General features: G+C 43.0%; 1 protein-coding gene across 3 annotated transcripts in view; it reads right to left on the bottom strand.

Moving 5' to 3' along the window:
• CLCN6 (chloride voltage-gated channel 6) overlaps positions 1–14244 on the bottom strand; it is a 33322-nt gene extending 19078 nt beyond the window's left edge. For all 3 annotated transcript variants that reach the window (XR_005724985.1, XR_005724986.1, XM_040263449.1), the window contains exons 1-7: positions 13956–14244; positions 13110–13169; positions 7381–7446; positions 6627–6692; positions 3979–4045; positions 1914–2020; positions 1033–1159 (exon numbers count right to left, since the gene is read on the bottom strand). Coding sequence is in view for 1 of the 3 variants with exons in the window: in XM_040263449.1 (XP_040119383.1) it covers positions 1033–1159; positions 1914–2020; positions 3979–4045; positions 6627–6692; positions 7381–7446; positions 13110–13169; positions 13956–14042 (580 nt within the window). In the remaining 2 variants the exon portion in view is untranslated. The remainder of the gene's footprint in view (positions 1–1032; positions 1160–1913; positions 2021–3978; positions 4046–6626; positions 6693–7380; positions 7447–13109; positions 13170–13955) is intronic.
• Positions 14245–14296: the final 52 nt, after the last annotated feature.

Here is a 14296-nt window from a genome sequence, read left to right as displayed (position 1 = left end):
TCAGCACAGAACAATCTTTGTTACACAGACCTTTCTCTTGACAACTATAAAACAGAGGTGATCAAGCGACTTGCTAACAGTAAGAGTGAGTCAAATCCCTATCAAATAAGAGAAAGTAACCTTGAAATTCTAAATTGGGGGTCAGCAAATCATAGCCTGTGGGCCAAGACAGGCTTGCTGCCTATTTTTATACAGCCCAAGAGCTCAGAATGGTTTTTTACATTCTCGAATGGATACATTTGAAGTGGTTATGTAAGTTTAAGCACCTACATAATAGCTCCTTTTTGCCACTTGGCCCACAAAGCCTAAAATATTTACCATCTGGCACAAAAATCTTGCTGACTTTGCTAAAAGCCAACTCCACAAACGAACTAGACAGACGCTCTACTTTGAAACTCAATGGTGCGCTGGTCAGACAGCTCTGAATGGTAACTTATTAACAGCGTTTACATTTAAAAACTAACTCATCAACAAAAAGTGCAGAGATCTGTTTGAGGGCAGAAACTTCAAGGCCACATCTGCTTAATGTACACCCGTAATGATTCTTGTCGCCTTCAGCCTTGGAAGGCTTGAAGGATAAAGGTCAGGAAGACGCTTTTATGACTTCCCTGGTGGTCCGCTGGCTAAGACTCCAAGCTCCCAATGCAGGGGACCTGGGCTTGATCCCTGGTCAAGGAAATAGAATCCACATGCTACAACCAAAAAGATCCTGTGTGCTGCAAATAACAGGGCTTCTGAGGTGGTGCAATAAAGAAATGGCGCCTGCTAACACAGGAAATGTAGGAGATGTGGGCTTGATCCCTGTGTTGGGAAGATCCCCTAGAGGAAGAAATGGCAACCCACTCCAATATCCCTGCTTGGAGAATCCCAGAGACAGAGGAGCCTGTTAGGCTACAGTCCACAGGGTCACAAAGAGTTGGACACGACTGAGGATGCTTGCACACCCCAAATAAGACCCAGCATAGCCAAATAAATAAATAAATAAATACTTTTAAAAAAGAAAAAAAAGGAAGAAAGAAAGACCCTCCTGACCTCCAGCCACACTGAACAGCACTCCAAAGACTTTGCAGAGCAGGGTTCGGAGACGCACGATTCCAGGCACTTTCACACCATTCAGATAGCATTTGATCTCGGGGATCCCAGAACCGGCTGCCACTGGCTGAGGGGGAGAGAAGGCATACCAAGAAACTCAGAACCCACTGGGCTCATCCTGGACAGCACCACACTCAGTCGGCCTGATGCATTTCTAACAAGTTCCTGGTGATTTAACATCTCTTGAGAGGGGAGGCTTTTCAACAATCAGTCAGTTCAGTTCAGTCGCTCAGTTGTGTCCGACTCTTTGCGACCCCATGAACCGCAGCATGCCAGGCCTCCCTGTCCATCACCAACTCCCGGAGTCTACCCAAACCCATGTCCATCAAGTCGGTGATGCCATCCAACCATCTCATCCTCTGTCGTCTCCTTCTCCTCCTGCCCTCAATCTTTCCCAGCATCAGGGTCTTTTCAAATGAGTCAGCTCTTCTCATCAGGTGGTCAAATGTTGCCCTTTATTTCCAGAGATTCTTACCTCATTTGTCTAAGCTGGGTATTGGTCACTTTTAAAGTTCTTTAAGGTTTAAAGCATTTGTTATTTTAAGGTGTTTTCACAGTTCCCCACGTTTCTTCTAATGTGCTGCCAAGGTTGAGAAGCAACCTTCTAGTCTAGATTGTTCCCCTTTAATCTCCCCAGAGCCTGAAACCACTTTCAGAAAACCTAAGTGAAAGAGAGATCACTTTTTCTCCAGGAATCTATACTCTTATGACTAAATCAGTGTCTTGACATTTTGGAAATGGAGATGGAGAAAAATGGAGTCCCCAACAACCTCATGAGCAAGAGGCAAGACCCCCACTGCCTCATCCCCATCACACCTCACCTCAATTAGGACAAGAAGGCTTGCGAAGAAGACAAACGTCAAGTTGAAACCCAAGAGTTCCAGGAGGGACAGCGCAAGACAGCCTTTCTGGCTGCACTCCTCCACCGCTGCAGACATGGGGTTAAGGAAAAGGAGCCTGCCAGCAGGGGCGGTCCTGCCACCACTAGATATGAAGCAGTTTCTCTTCCCCTGAAGCATGGGGGCTGCTTACTGCACTTCTTCCTGTTTTCCACATATAAATTTCACAAAAACACAACTGTTTTAAGATGTCTTCTCAGTGGTGTTTTCAGTCATTAAGTCACATCTGACTCCTTCACAACCCCATGGACTGTAGCCTGCTGGGCTCCTCTGTCCAAGGGATTTCCCAGGCAAGAATACTGGAGTGGGTCTCCATTTCCTTCTCCAGGGGATGTTTTCAACCCAGGGGTAGAAACCGCGACTCCTGCATGGGCAGGCGTTGAGCCACCTGGGAAGCCTTTGTCTCCTACAGTAGGAACCATTTTAAAATCGTGAAATACTTCAAACATTACAAGACATACAAACATCTATACCCTCAGAGCCTTAACAAATCTCAGTGTTAAGCCACATCTGCTCCAGGTGCTTTTTGAAAATTAAAACACTAGATACCATTCAAAACAGCAACAAAACCCCTTGTGTTTCCCTCTCTCCTGGAAGAAACCCCTAACCTGAACCCTTGCACACCCTCCCTGGAACATGTCCATGTGCATCCACACTGTTCTGAGTGTTTCTGAAATTGAAACAGTGGCGTTGAGGTTGATGCACCTTTTACCCTTGCCTTCTCTCCCTCAACACTTTTCGAGAATTAGACATGTTGATCTAAAAGCTCTGGTTCAATTTAACTTCTATGTGAAATTAAAATTATACCATCTGAATTACAACTGGCCCACTCTCCCATCTGGTGTGACAGCAGTGTTTTGCAATCCCAGAGATGCAATGAACATCTCTGTGCATGTCTGAGGGCCACACCTAGAACACAAACACAGGAGTCAGGGGTGCCACCTTCCTGTGTATTTAAGTTTCACTTCCCTGCTGGTGGTGAGGTAAGCACTCTTCCACAGGTAATTTTCCTCTTCTGAGAAATGTCTGCTCACATCCTCTGTATGTTTTTCTACTGAGCTGTTTCGGCTTTTTTCTTAACTGAGTTGCCGTTCTCCCTCTATTATGGATACTAATTATTTGTCTCTTAAATGCACAGAGAATCACTTCTCCTAAGCTGTAAACTTGTTTTTCAGTTTATGGGGTTTTATTGTCTGAGTTTTTTTTTTTTTTTGGTGTGTGTATAAACAAAATGTTTACTTTGATGTCATCAAGTTTCCTGATCTTCATGCCTTCTGGAGTTCTTAGAAATTACTCCCTGGTCTTGATATTAGTCTCTTCAAATTTTGTTTTGCCTATTTACATCTTTAATCCATCTAGAATTAATGTATAGTACAAAGTAAGAATCTAATTTTGAATTTTTCCAGATGGGTAACCAATCTCCCAGCATCTTTTATTAACAAACCCATCCTTTCTCACTGATTTATAATATTAACTCTCTCACTCACTGCATTGCTGTATGTGTGTGGGCCAGTTTCTGCTTCTCTATTACTTTCCACTGGTCTAATTGGGTGTTCTCGTACCAATATGACACTGGGTTAACTACTCTATCTTAAATTATGTAAATCTTGACATCTAGGATGGCCAGTCCCATCTGCTGTTCAAAGCTGTCTCAGATACTTTGGGCTCTTTATGATTCCACACAAATTTAGGAGGAGAATTTTCAAGTTCCATGAACAATTCTAGTGAGACTTTCCTTGGAACCACAATCAGTTCACAAACTGATGAGAAAAAACAGGTATCTGGGCTTCCTGTGTTACTACCATGACCACGAGCATCTTTCTATTCAAGTCTTCCTCTGTGTCCTTTGATAATAATGAAAAACTTTAAACCCAAGTGGCCAATAAGTAGCTCTTCAAAGATCACATCTGTAAACTCATTTCTGAATGGGAAAGCAGGGTGAGCAACCACACATGTTGGGGAACACTGGGACCCCTGTAAAGGATACACGCCTGCACCACTCCAAACTTGAGCTGCGTGAAGAGCCGAGCAAAGAAGTCCACGAAGAGACCCACCTGGCGAGAGGACAAGAGCTGTCACCTGAGTTTCCACGCTGTCATAGGCACTCTCCTGGAAACACAGCCTCCCACCCCCCACCACTTGTTCTTGTTGGTCACACGCACCCATGCTACCGACAGGCCATGTGTGAACAGGCCTTTCCTTAGTCAAGGAGTGCCCCATCTGAGTCTGGTCCCACAGCCCTTCTGAGGACAAAAGAAGGGGTGGAGCTAAGTTGTCAGAAGGAGAGTTACAACACATAGGGATAAGAATAAAAAAAGAACCTAAGACCAAGGAAGACTGAGAGTGCTTAGAAACAGCACAGAGGCGTGTGAGGGCCTGCTCTGCTCTTCCAAAAGCAGGGTCAAAAGAAGAAATCCAAAAACATTTTCAGTGATCCTTACCTGGATAAGTGTAGAAAGGATTAGGGTATCAGAATATTACTTTGAAAGCCAGTACCTACTCAGGAGTAGTATACGGCTCTTGCACGTCTGTTATTATTCATTCGCTAAGTTATGTCCAAGTTTTTGCAACCAACTTGACTGCAGCATGACAGGCTCCTGTCCTCCACTATCTCTCAGAGTTTGTTCACGTTCTTGTCCATTGATGATGCCATCCAACCATCTCATCCTCTGTCACCCACTTCTCCTTCTGCCCTCAATCTTTCCCAGCATCAGGACTTTTCCAATGGGTCGGCTCTTTGCATCAGGTGGCCAAAGTATATTCAGGACTGATTTCCTTTAGGATTGACTGGTTTGATCTCCTTGCATTTCAAGCGACTCTCCAGAGTCCTCTCCACCACAATTCAAAAGCATCGATTCTTTGGCACTCGGTTATTACCATTTTATAAGTCATGACTTCGATTTATAACCATTGTATAGCCGATGGCTAGCCTGGTGAATAAGAGAAAACCACTCCTGTTCCACTAGCTCACTCTCTAAAGTGCATGCTCAGGACTTAACAGAGAACTGGGAAGACTTCTGACCATGTGAATTCAGGATCAAAGGCTTTGTGCCTTTAACTCTGGTCTTCCCACAAACCAGTGCTTGGGGGCTTTTAAATACTGAAACAATAAACAGTGACAGATCAAAGGAGAAGAGAGCCAGCAGCAAGAGGAGATGGTTGCTACATCATTAAGGCAGGTCTGCTTTCCCACAACAGGAGGGTGTTCGTAGAGTTGCTAGAGTTTGACATGACAGTTGCAGAAAGACTAACACCTGTATGGCTAGTGACTATGCTTATTACAGGGTAATCTGCAACCAGGAAACTACATAGCAAAATAAAACAATTACATCAGCCCACGGTGCCATCTGCCACAATGGCAGAACATTATCAAAGAGGCCTCCTGAATGCTATTAATCTTAAATAGCAAGATGTTCCTTGATCTCTGAATTTACTGCAGTAAAAATCTGAAATTAAAACCTGTGGTCAGTTCTTGTGGCTATGTTATGTTTACATAAGTATTTATACTAAATGGGTATGTTATGTAGAATTAAGTTTGAAACCTGTGGTTAATTCTAGAGAAAGGTGATGAACAGGCTACTGCTTAAGAATACATATACAGTGTTATGGGCTGTTTGTGGTCTCCCCTGCCCACTCCCAAACTCATATGTTGAAATGCTAACCTCCTCTAATTAGGAGGTGGGGGGGCCTCTGTAGGTAATTAGGTCATGAATAGGATTAGTGTCCTTATATAAGAGACCCCAGAGAGCTCCCTTGCCTCTCCTGCCACCTGAAGACACAGCAAAAAGATGCCCATGTGTGAATGATGAATTGGGCCCTCACCAGACACCAGATCTGTTGGCCTGGACATTCCACACCCCAGAATGGTGAAAAGTAAACGCCTGTTGTTTAAACCCCTCAGTTCATGGTACTTTTGCTATAGCAGTCTGGATGGATGAAGACAATCCCCTTTTCTAACAACGTATTGACAAAAATCAGATTTGACATTTATCATTTGGATTATAAACTCTTCCAGCTTCTCTGCTCCGGGTTGAAGCACAGTGAGTCAGCAGTTATGGTTCCAGACTTTTGCTATGACAATCTTTGGCGATGTTTCATGATTTCTTCTCGTCTGGGATTCATCTGTGAACGTGCTGACCCAGAACCCTGTGCACTCAGGCGTATTCCTCTACCCACAACTGCCAGCTCTACCTTCTAGGTAAAATGAGCAGTGTTCAGGGAAGAGGGACAGCGTAATGAGTTCACGGAGATCCGCGATGTCCTGTTTACTGGCATGCTGTGCTTGAGCAAAGAGCATAATAGCAACACTTTTGTTCTCATCATGTTGCTTTCTCCCTGCAGAGTGACCTCAGCATCCACTAAGCACTCTCCCCACTCTGCCATCTACCTAATGGGACCACATAACAAAGGACAGGTCTTGAGCAAGACTTCGAGTGCTTTAAAGGGCATCAGCGTTGCATGGCTCACTTTCATTTCATAAATTGAAAAGTATAAAAAAGTATCAGGATTATACTTAAAAAAGAAAGAAAGAAAAAAGGCATTCTCTGTTATAAGGACAAATGACTTATCTGCCAGACTGGCGCATGCCCTCTGCCCTCCACTGCCCCTTGGCCCACGATCTCCCCGCCTGCTCACCAGACCAGTGCAGACTCCAATGGCAAACACCATCATCCATTTGACTGCCTCATACTTGCGACCTTTCTGTTTACAAAGGAAAAGAATGACTCAGGGTTATGATGGCAGCAAGGAGGGACTACATCTTGGCCAACCAGTGTCAGACTAACTTCCACATGGACAGCAAGCAGAGAGATGATGTCTGGTGTGACAGGTAAGCTTTACAATTCAAGAATGAAGAATGCGAAGGGCCAGGCCAGGTGCACTGACAGTGGACATGCTGGCTGGCAGGCTGAAGGACTAAGGAATTAATAGATTTAATTTAGTTAATAGATGGTATTAATAGATATCCCATGAAAAGGGTTAAGAGTCCAAAAGTTTAGGAAAATCACTAAAGTATTTAGAACAAAAAAGAGGCTGTCCAAAAGAGACACAGATGTATAGAAAAGTCTTTTGGACTGTGCGGGAAAAGGTGAGGGTGGGATGATTTGAGAGAATAGCATTGAAATATGTATATTATCATATGTGAAACAGATCGCCAGTCCAGGTTCAATGCATGAGACAGAGTGCTCAAGGGTGGGATGGGGAGGGATGTGGGAGGGGGATTCAGGATGGGGAACACATGTACACCCATGGCTGATTCATGTCAATGTATGGCAAAAACCACTACAATATTGTAAAGTAATTAGTCTCCAATTAAAATAAATAAATTTAAAAAAGAAAAAGAGGCTGTCATAAAAGCTACTTGGTCCCAAAAGATCAATAAGGAACTCACCTTATTATCCATAGTCTCCAAAACTTCCAGATAAGGGTCATTGATACAGCGATCATAATCCAAACTCTGAAAGAGGGATGTGTGAGTAAAGAAAAAGTCATAAGCAGATAGGAAGAATTACCATAACCTGGGAAGGATAAACCTTCCAGTTCCCACCACTCAAAGCACTGATGGCCAGAGCTGCACCCAGGAGGGGCTTGTTAGAAACACAGACTCTTGGACCCCCTCAGGTCCTTCTTAATCAAAATCACTTACATGGACGTTTCAGCAGCACCCCTGTAGGTAAATACTTTATGCTTTAGGAAGTTTTAAACTACATATTTTTAAGTCCCCTGTTTCTGCCAAACACTAAAAGACCTCATGCCCTCACTGGTGCTACCCAACTTACTCCACTAACAAACAAATGCTTCCATTAACCAGAACCAAATTAATTTAGCAAGTCTAATTTTAAGTATCTTCTGCAGTTAGCATCTGTGAAAAAGGTGAGTCACGAGACAAACGTGGAGACTGTTTTAAAAAACAACTTCCAGTTTATGTTAGGAAGAGGCACAGATCCAGCCTGGCTCCTAACACAGGTCCTTAAACTTCACAGAACACAGCAGTTCTGCAAACGATCTGCAGGTGTGCCAGGGGCATTTCTGAGGAACAATTCAAAGGAACTGATTTCATTTCTACATCATGCACAAGCAGCAACAGTCTGGCACCAAAGGAAAACAGTCTGCTGTGTGCTCTCTCCTCGTAACCTGTTGCTGCCTACACATCAGCTAGTGAACAAACTTGGACACTGGCCCGGTGGCCACACTCCCACAGAGGAGTTCAGAGTCTGCCGCTAAACCAACGCAGGTGTGACGTGTGACAGTTCATTCCATTTCTGTGACTACCCAAAGTCCAAATTCCTTTTCCAAAAGGGTCCTGGAGTAGCAGCAGGTGACTGATCAAATCAACTTTTATCCACCCAGTATGGAAAACTATGTAGTCATAGGGCTTCCCAGGTGATACTAGCGGTAAAGAACCCGCTTGGCAATACAGGGGACGTAAGAGACTCGGGTTGGGAAGATTCCCTGCAGGAGGGCATGGCAACCCACTTCAGTGTTCTTGCCTGGAGAATCCCATGGACAGAGGAGCCTGGCAGGCTACAGTCTATAGGGTTGCACAGAGTTGGACACGACTGAAGTGACTTAGCACGCACACATTCATGTAGCCATTAAAAGAATTTGGACAGGTTTTCAAGGACAGATGTGGCCAATGTACAAAGATTAAGTAAAAAAAGCAAGATGCAAAATAAATAAATAAAGGCAAATGCAGATTAAATGGTGTAATAGCATCCTATTTTGATTAAACAAAGATTTGTACGTCAGCATACAATAGAAAACATTTGGGAAAACCGTTCACAATGGTTAACTCTGAGGTGGTATTTCAGTAGGCACTCACATCTGGATATTACTTAAAATTCTCCTGGCAAATATGGTGAACATTTTTTGATATTAGAAACAAAATTGTCTGCCTGATTATAAAACAAACAAAAAAAAAACAATCAGGAAAAAAAACCAACCAGTAAACAATATTTCTGCTGGGAAACTAGACCCATCAGTGCATGATTAAACATATGTTTATCTAGTGATAATATATATACACATATATACTTTACACACACACACACACACACACACACACACGCACACACATACAGTAAACCCTTGAACAACAAAGAGGTTAGGGAAAGCAACTTTCCACACAGGTAAAAATCCACATTTTGCTATTTCTCTCTCAAAAATGAAGAATTTGATAAATGGCTCAACCAAGGACAAGAAGCTGAAATAATGTGGATAGAATCAGGACTCAACCCTAGTTCTTTAGATTCCACACATTGTGATCTCTAATGGAATACAAATTTTTCCCCACACTTAAAGATCTGTAAAATGAAAATACAGTATTTACTGAAAAAAAAAAAAACTTGCATATAAGTGGACCTGAGCACTTTAAACTCATGCTGTTCAAGGGTTACCCGTATGTCCACGCACATATACATATATGTGTGTGTGTATATACCCACGTTTCAATCAATTAAGGACATCACATTCCAGGAACAAATGGGAAAAGATTAACATGTTGAAAAATATGATGTCCTTCATGCCCAACATGTATAAAAATCATTAGCACTTATTTGCTTGATGGTTCTAATAACACTTAGGTTCTATAAACATTGAAAAGGTTTGCAGACGTCCACAACAGGCAAAGGTATAGCTACAGAAAGGAGATTAGTGCTTGCCTATGGTCAGGGGCAAGAAGAGTGGACAGTGACTGCTAACAGATGCATGTTTTCTCTCTGGGTGATGAAAATATTTGGAAATTGATTTGATGATAGTTATGCAACTCTGTGAATATACTAAAAACCACTGCATGTACAATTTAAATGAGTAAATTGTACAGAATGTGAATTATAGCTCAATAAGGCTATTAAAAGAGACATTTAGAAAGAACTGTAATACAAGAACACCAAACTTTTTTTAAAAGTTTTGAAAATTTGACACTTGGTAAACATGTACCCATGAACTGTATGATCTGTTATTAAAACCAGATAATTACTTCTCCTTTGCCATGACGAATTTTCTTTTATTTCTGCTGTATATGTTACTCTTTGGTTTAGGAAACTAACAACTTCTTTAAATTAAATTCTTTAAAAATAAAACTTGTATAGGTAGGCTGCAGGGTTGATGTCCATGGTTACAAGCAAACATGGCATCCGGCTATAGGGTGCAAATGGGGACTGAGGTGTAGCCCAAATTCACTCAAGAAGGCATCTTAGGGCTCACACAAAGAGCACCTTCGGTGGGCCTTTAGCAGGGGTATTGGCGTTGAAATGACTCAGAGAGGGGAGGCCTGTTATTCTAAGTCCTCAGCTCTGAGGGGGTGCCTTTCTTTACCTCAAAAGGGCACTATAGGTTCTGTGACATGCAGAAAAACAATACTCCTCGGGAATGGTCTCATCCCACAAACAGGAAGTTGATACTATTCAAACCATCTATAATGAGAATGGATGTCAAAAGGGGGATTCGAACATCTTGTAAGATCCCCAACTTATTAAAGAAAAAGTCAAGTACATACAATGAACTCTTACTAAGGCAGGAACTGTGTGTGTTAGTCACTTGCTTGTGTCCAACTCTTTGCGACCCCATGGACTGTAGCCTGCCAGGCTCCTCTATCCATGGAATTCTCTAGGCCAAGAACACCAGGGTGGGTAGCCATTCCCTTCTCCAGGGGATCTTCCCAACCCAGGGATTGAACCCAGGTCTCCTGCACTGCAGGCAGATTCTTTACCAGCTGAGCTACCAGGGAAGCCCACTAAGGCAGGAAGGAGCACATTTTAGAAAGATCTTTGGTAGAAGGGTTTTCTAGTTGATCCCTCATAAATAAAATCTGAGCTGGCTTTTCTGAGTCAATGCCTAACTAAACTTGCTCTTACAGCAGATGCTCTCAAGAAGATGGTTAACTGAGAAATATTAATGACTCACATGGAAGAACATTAACCCATAAAATTTACACAAATATGCGTACCAGGTGAGAGGAAATGTATTACTGATGAGTGCAATTTAGCAAAAAGAGTGAAGGGACAGAAGATCAATGGAGGAGACATGCAGTGCTGAGATCCCAGGAGGAGAATAAAGGCTGGGACAGCGTCAGTTGTAACCATCAGAATATCACCAAGGGGGGATGGCAAGGTGACAGCACGAAATGGATCGTCATACTAATTCTTCCAGATCTTTCTACGGTGCACAAGCAAGCACGTATTTAAGAGTTATGGGACTTCCTTGATGGTCCAGGAACTAAGACTCCATGCTCCCAAAGCAGGGGGCCAAGGTTCCATCCCTGGTCAGGGAACTAGATCCCACATGCTGCAACTAAGAGTTTGCATTCCTTGACAAAGATTCAAGGTCCCGCTTGCTGCAACTAAGACCTGGCGCAGCCAAATAAATAAAATTAATTATTTTTAAGAAGAAATATGAGACCATACATCACTGGATATAGTGCTTTTTGATTGATTAAAAGCACTCACATCAGAGTAATACATTATACCACTGCGGTACAGTTGGCAAATTTTAGACTCTTAAAATTATTTTGTTGAGTCAATTGCAAGGGGGAAAAAAGATGAAACAAAACAAAACAAAGATAAAGGTGGAATCTACTTCATCTCAAACCTATTTGACTTAAAAGATGTATCAAACAAGCGCAACATTAGGACCTTACTTGGAACCCAATTCAAACAAACTATGAAAAAGTACTTATGACTTTATAAGTACTTATATAAATACTTTATAAGTATTTATAAGACAATTGGAAAACCCAAACACTGGTTGTTTGACATCAAGGACTTACTGTGAGTTTCTTAGGTGTGAAAATGGCACTGGCTTATGATAGGGAAAAAAGTGTCCTTATCCACTAGAGACTTGAACTGAATTATTTATGGGTGAAATGATATGATGTATAGACTTTCCTTCAAGATAATATGGGAACAGGGAAGTGGATGGGTGCACACATGAAACAAGGTTAGGCATGACTGAACGATGCTGTCTGATGAGTACAGGGGGTTTTCAGTGTACTATTCTGCCCATTTTGTCTACTTAAAGTTCCATGAGAAGCTACAAATCATAAATGATACGCTAAATTCTACAGCAAGAGTAGATAAAATATAGAAAGAAAATTAGTCTGGGTATGTTACTGCTCTAGAATACTGAATTGTTTAAGTACATGGTATTTTTTTTTTAAGTCATTAAGTACAGACACGATTAATCTCACTTTGGGAATTAGTTCTAAGAAAGCAATTAAAGATAAACAAGAAAGGATGGTCACCACATGCAATTCATAACAGAAAAGTCAGATAAAAAACGTTATCTTATTTCATAGATAATGAAATACTATTTCCCCATTTAAAAATGAATTACAGAAAAGTATCTATTGATAAACAAAAATTTGTTATAAACTGGGAGGGAAAACCATGTTAAAATAGTGTATCTAGTAGAATTTCACTTTATTTAAAAGAAGGCATGGAAAAGGATGTTTAGTAAAATGAATAGTCATCTTTTCATGAACAGGATTGTAGATTTTTCCCTAGCTTCTTTTTGCAAATCATATGAAAATCCTCTATCACAACCATGGCTTGTCTTTGCCATTTCAAAAGTCATAGTAATGTCACTATAAGCTGACTAAATAATAAAAGGTATACTCTAGCAGCACTGGCCTTAGTGCTCCCCACCACACAAAACACATACACACTCTCTGTCTCTGAGTCCCGTGCATGAAGTCAGGAACTATAAGACCTTTCCAAGAGAAGCTGCTTGGGCAGGAAACAATCATCTGAAAACTCAGTTCTCTTAGAAGAAAAGCAAGGCTTCCAGGCTCACACCCGTTTACAAGCAAATGCTGTCAGTGGCTTTGACTCTGGGTCTCTACAAGTTACAAAAACAAACAGTCTAAAGGCAAACACACGCTCTAACCAGGTTAAGGTGCAATAGATTGATGAAAGCCTGGAGACACACTCAGACCCTGCTTTGAGGCTAAGATGAGAGAAGGGCTTCTTAAACAGCCCCTTCTGACAAAGAAGTTATCTCTTACCTACTCACTCCCTGGGAGAAGGTCATAGAGCATCTCTGGTTGGAATCCTAATGCTTCAGTCTGAAGTGAGCTGGTCACTCACTTCTTCTGTTACCCAAGACAGCATCTAAGAATCTTACCTCATAGTCTTTCCTTGGAAGGATCTCATCCTCTTCCTCCTGTGTTTCTCCAAGGATGGTCTAGAAAAACAAATCCAGAGAAGGGAGACCCTTTCAATGTTTTTAAAAGTGGAAAGAGGCAGAAATATTTACTGAAATCAGATACTAATTTCTAAATCTTCTGTAGCCATTATCATCAAATGGGAACACCTAAAACAAACAAAAAAACCATTTTGGGATGGGGGTGATGTGGTGAGGGTATACAGTCATCAGCTGAGCTCTTCACTCCTACCATACATTCTTCAAATCACCACTCATCTTCAGGACACTTCAAAGATGTCACCTGCCAGCTTAAGAGGGAAAGAATTCAGGTTCCTTCTGACAACACGTGGAGTCTTACATCAGGAGAGACTTGTCAACTCTGAGGATACAACTCAAGTTTTCCCAGGGTGCTTTGCAGAGGGAAGCTGGATTATCAGTGACCCAGAAAGGGTGAAGGATACAGTGACAGAGCGCTGGAAAAACTATGCCAGCGGCATGATATGCAAAGTCCAGTGAAGGGGCTCATTCTGAAAATGCTCATTTCATTCAAAACTCCTTTTAGGTGGAAACTAAAAAATTAATATGGATGAGATTGACTGGAGCTGGCCTAGATCTTCCCTCCGATTCCAGGGAGGGCTTATGATAAAAGACCCCAGACTTGGGCACGTGAAGCCGGGCAGATGCTTCGAGAGCCCGGGGTGCGGAGCCCAGGCCCCATCCGCAGCCACCTGCGGGCCTAGCTCGACCCGGCCCCACCTCCGGCAACGCCTCTCGCAGTCCCTTAGCAACCGCCCCCTCCTCAGCCCGACTCCACCCGCTCCTTACCAGCTCCTCCGGGGTGCGGGTCTCACGGTCACCGCAGCAGCAGCACCACCTGCAACAGCAGCAGAGGGACCCCCTGCATCCCGCCATCTTCCTCCTTTACTGCCACTCTGGACCCCTCTGCCAACCTCCCTCCCACCCAGGATCCGTGCCTCACGTGACTGGTCCCGGGAGTGTCACGTGGCCCTCTCGAGCTTGAGGATGGAGACGGGGAGTGGCTGCAGACGGGTGGGGCGAGGGCTCGCGTCACATGACGGCGGAGGGCCGGCTTCCAGCGAGACTTCTGGGCGCGGGCATGTTGGGGGCGGGGCTTCCGGGGGTCCGCGAGGGCGGTTTCCGTCCTC

Source organism: Oryx dammah, unplaced genomic scaffold (genome assembly GCF_014754425.2).
Source record: "Oryx dammah isolate SB20612 unplaced genomic scaffold, SCBI_Odam_1.1 HiC_scaffold_21, whole genome shotgun sequence".
Lineage (NCBI taxonomy): Eukaryota > Metazoa > Chordata > Mammalia > Artiodactyla > Bovidae > Oryx > Oryx dammah.
The sequence above is the reverse complement of the archived record's forward strand: the minus strand, read 5'-3'. Positions and strand labels throughout refer to the sequence as shown.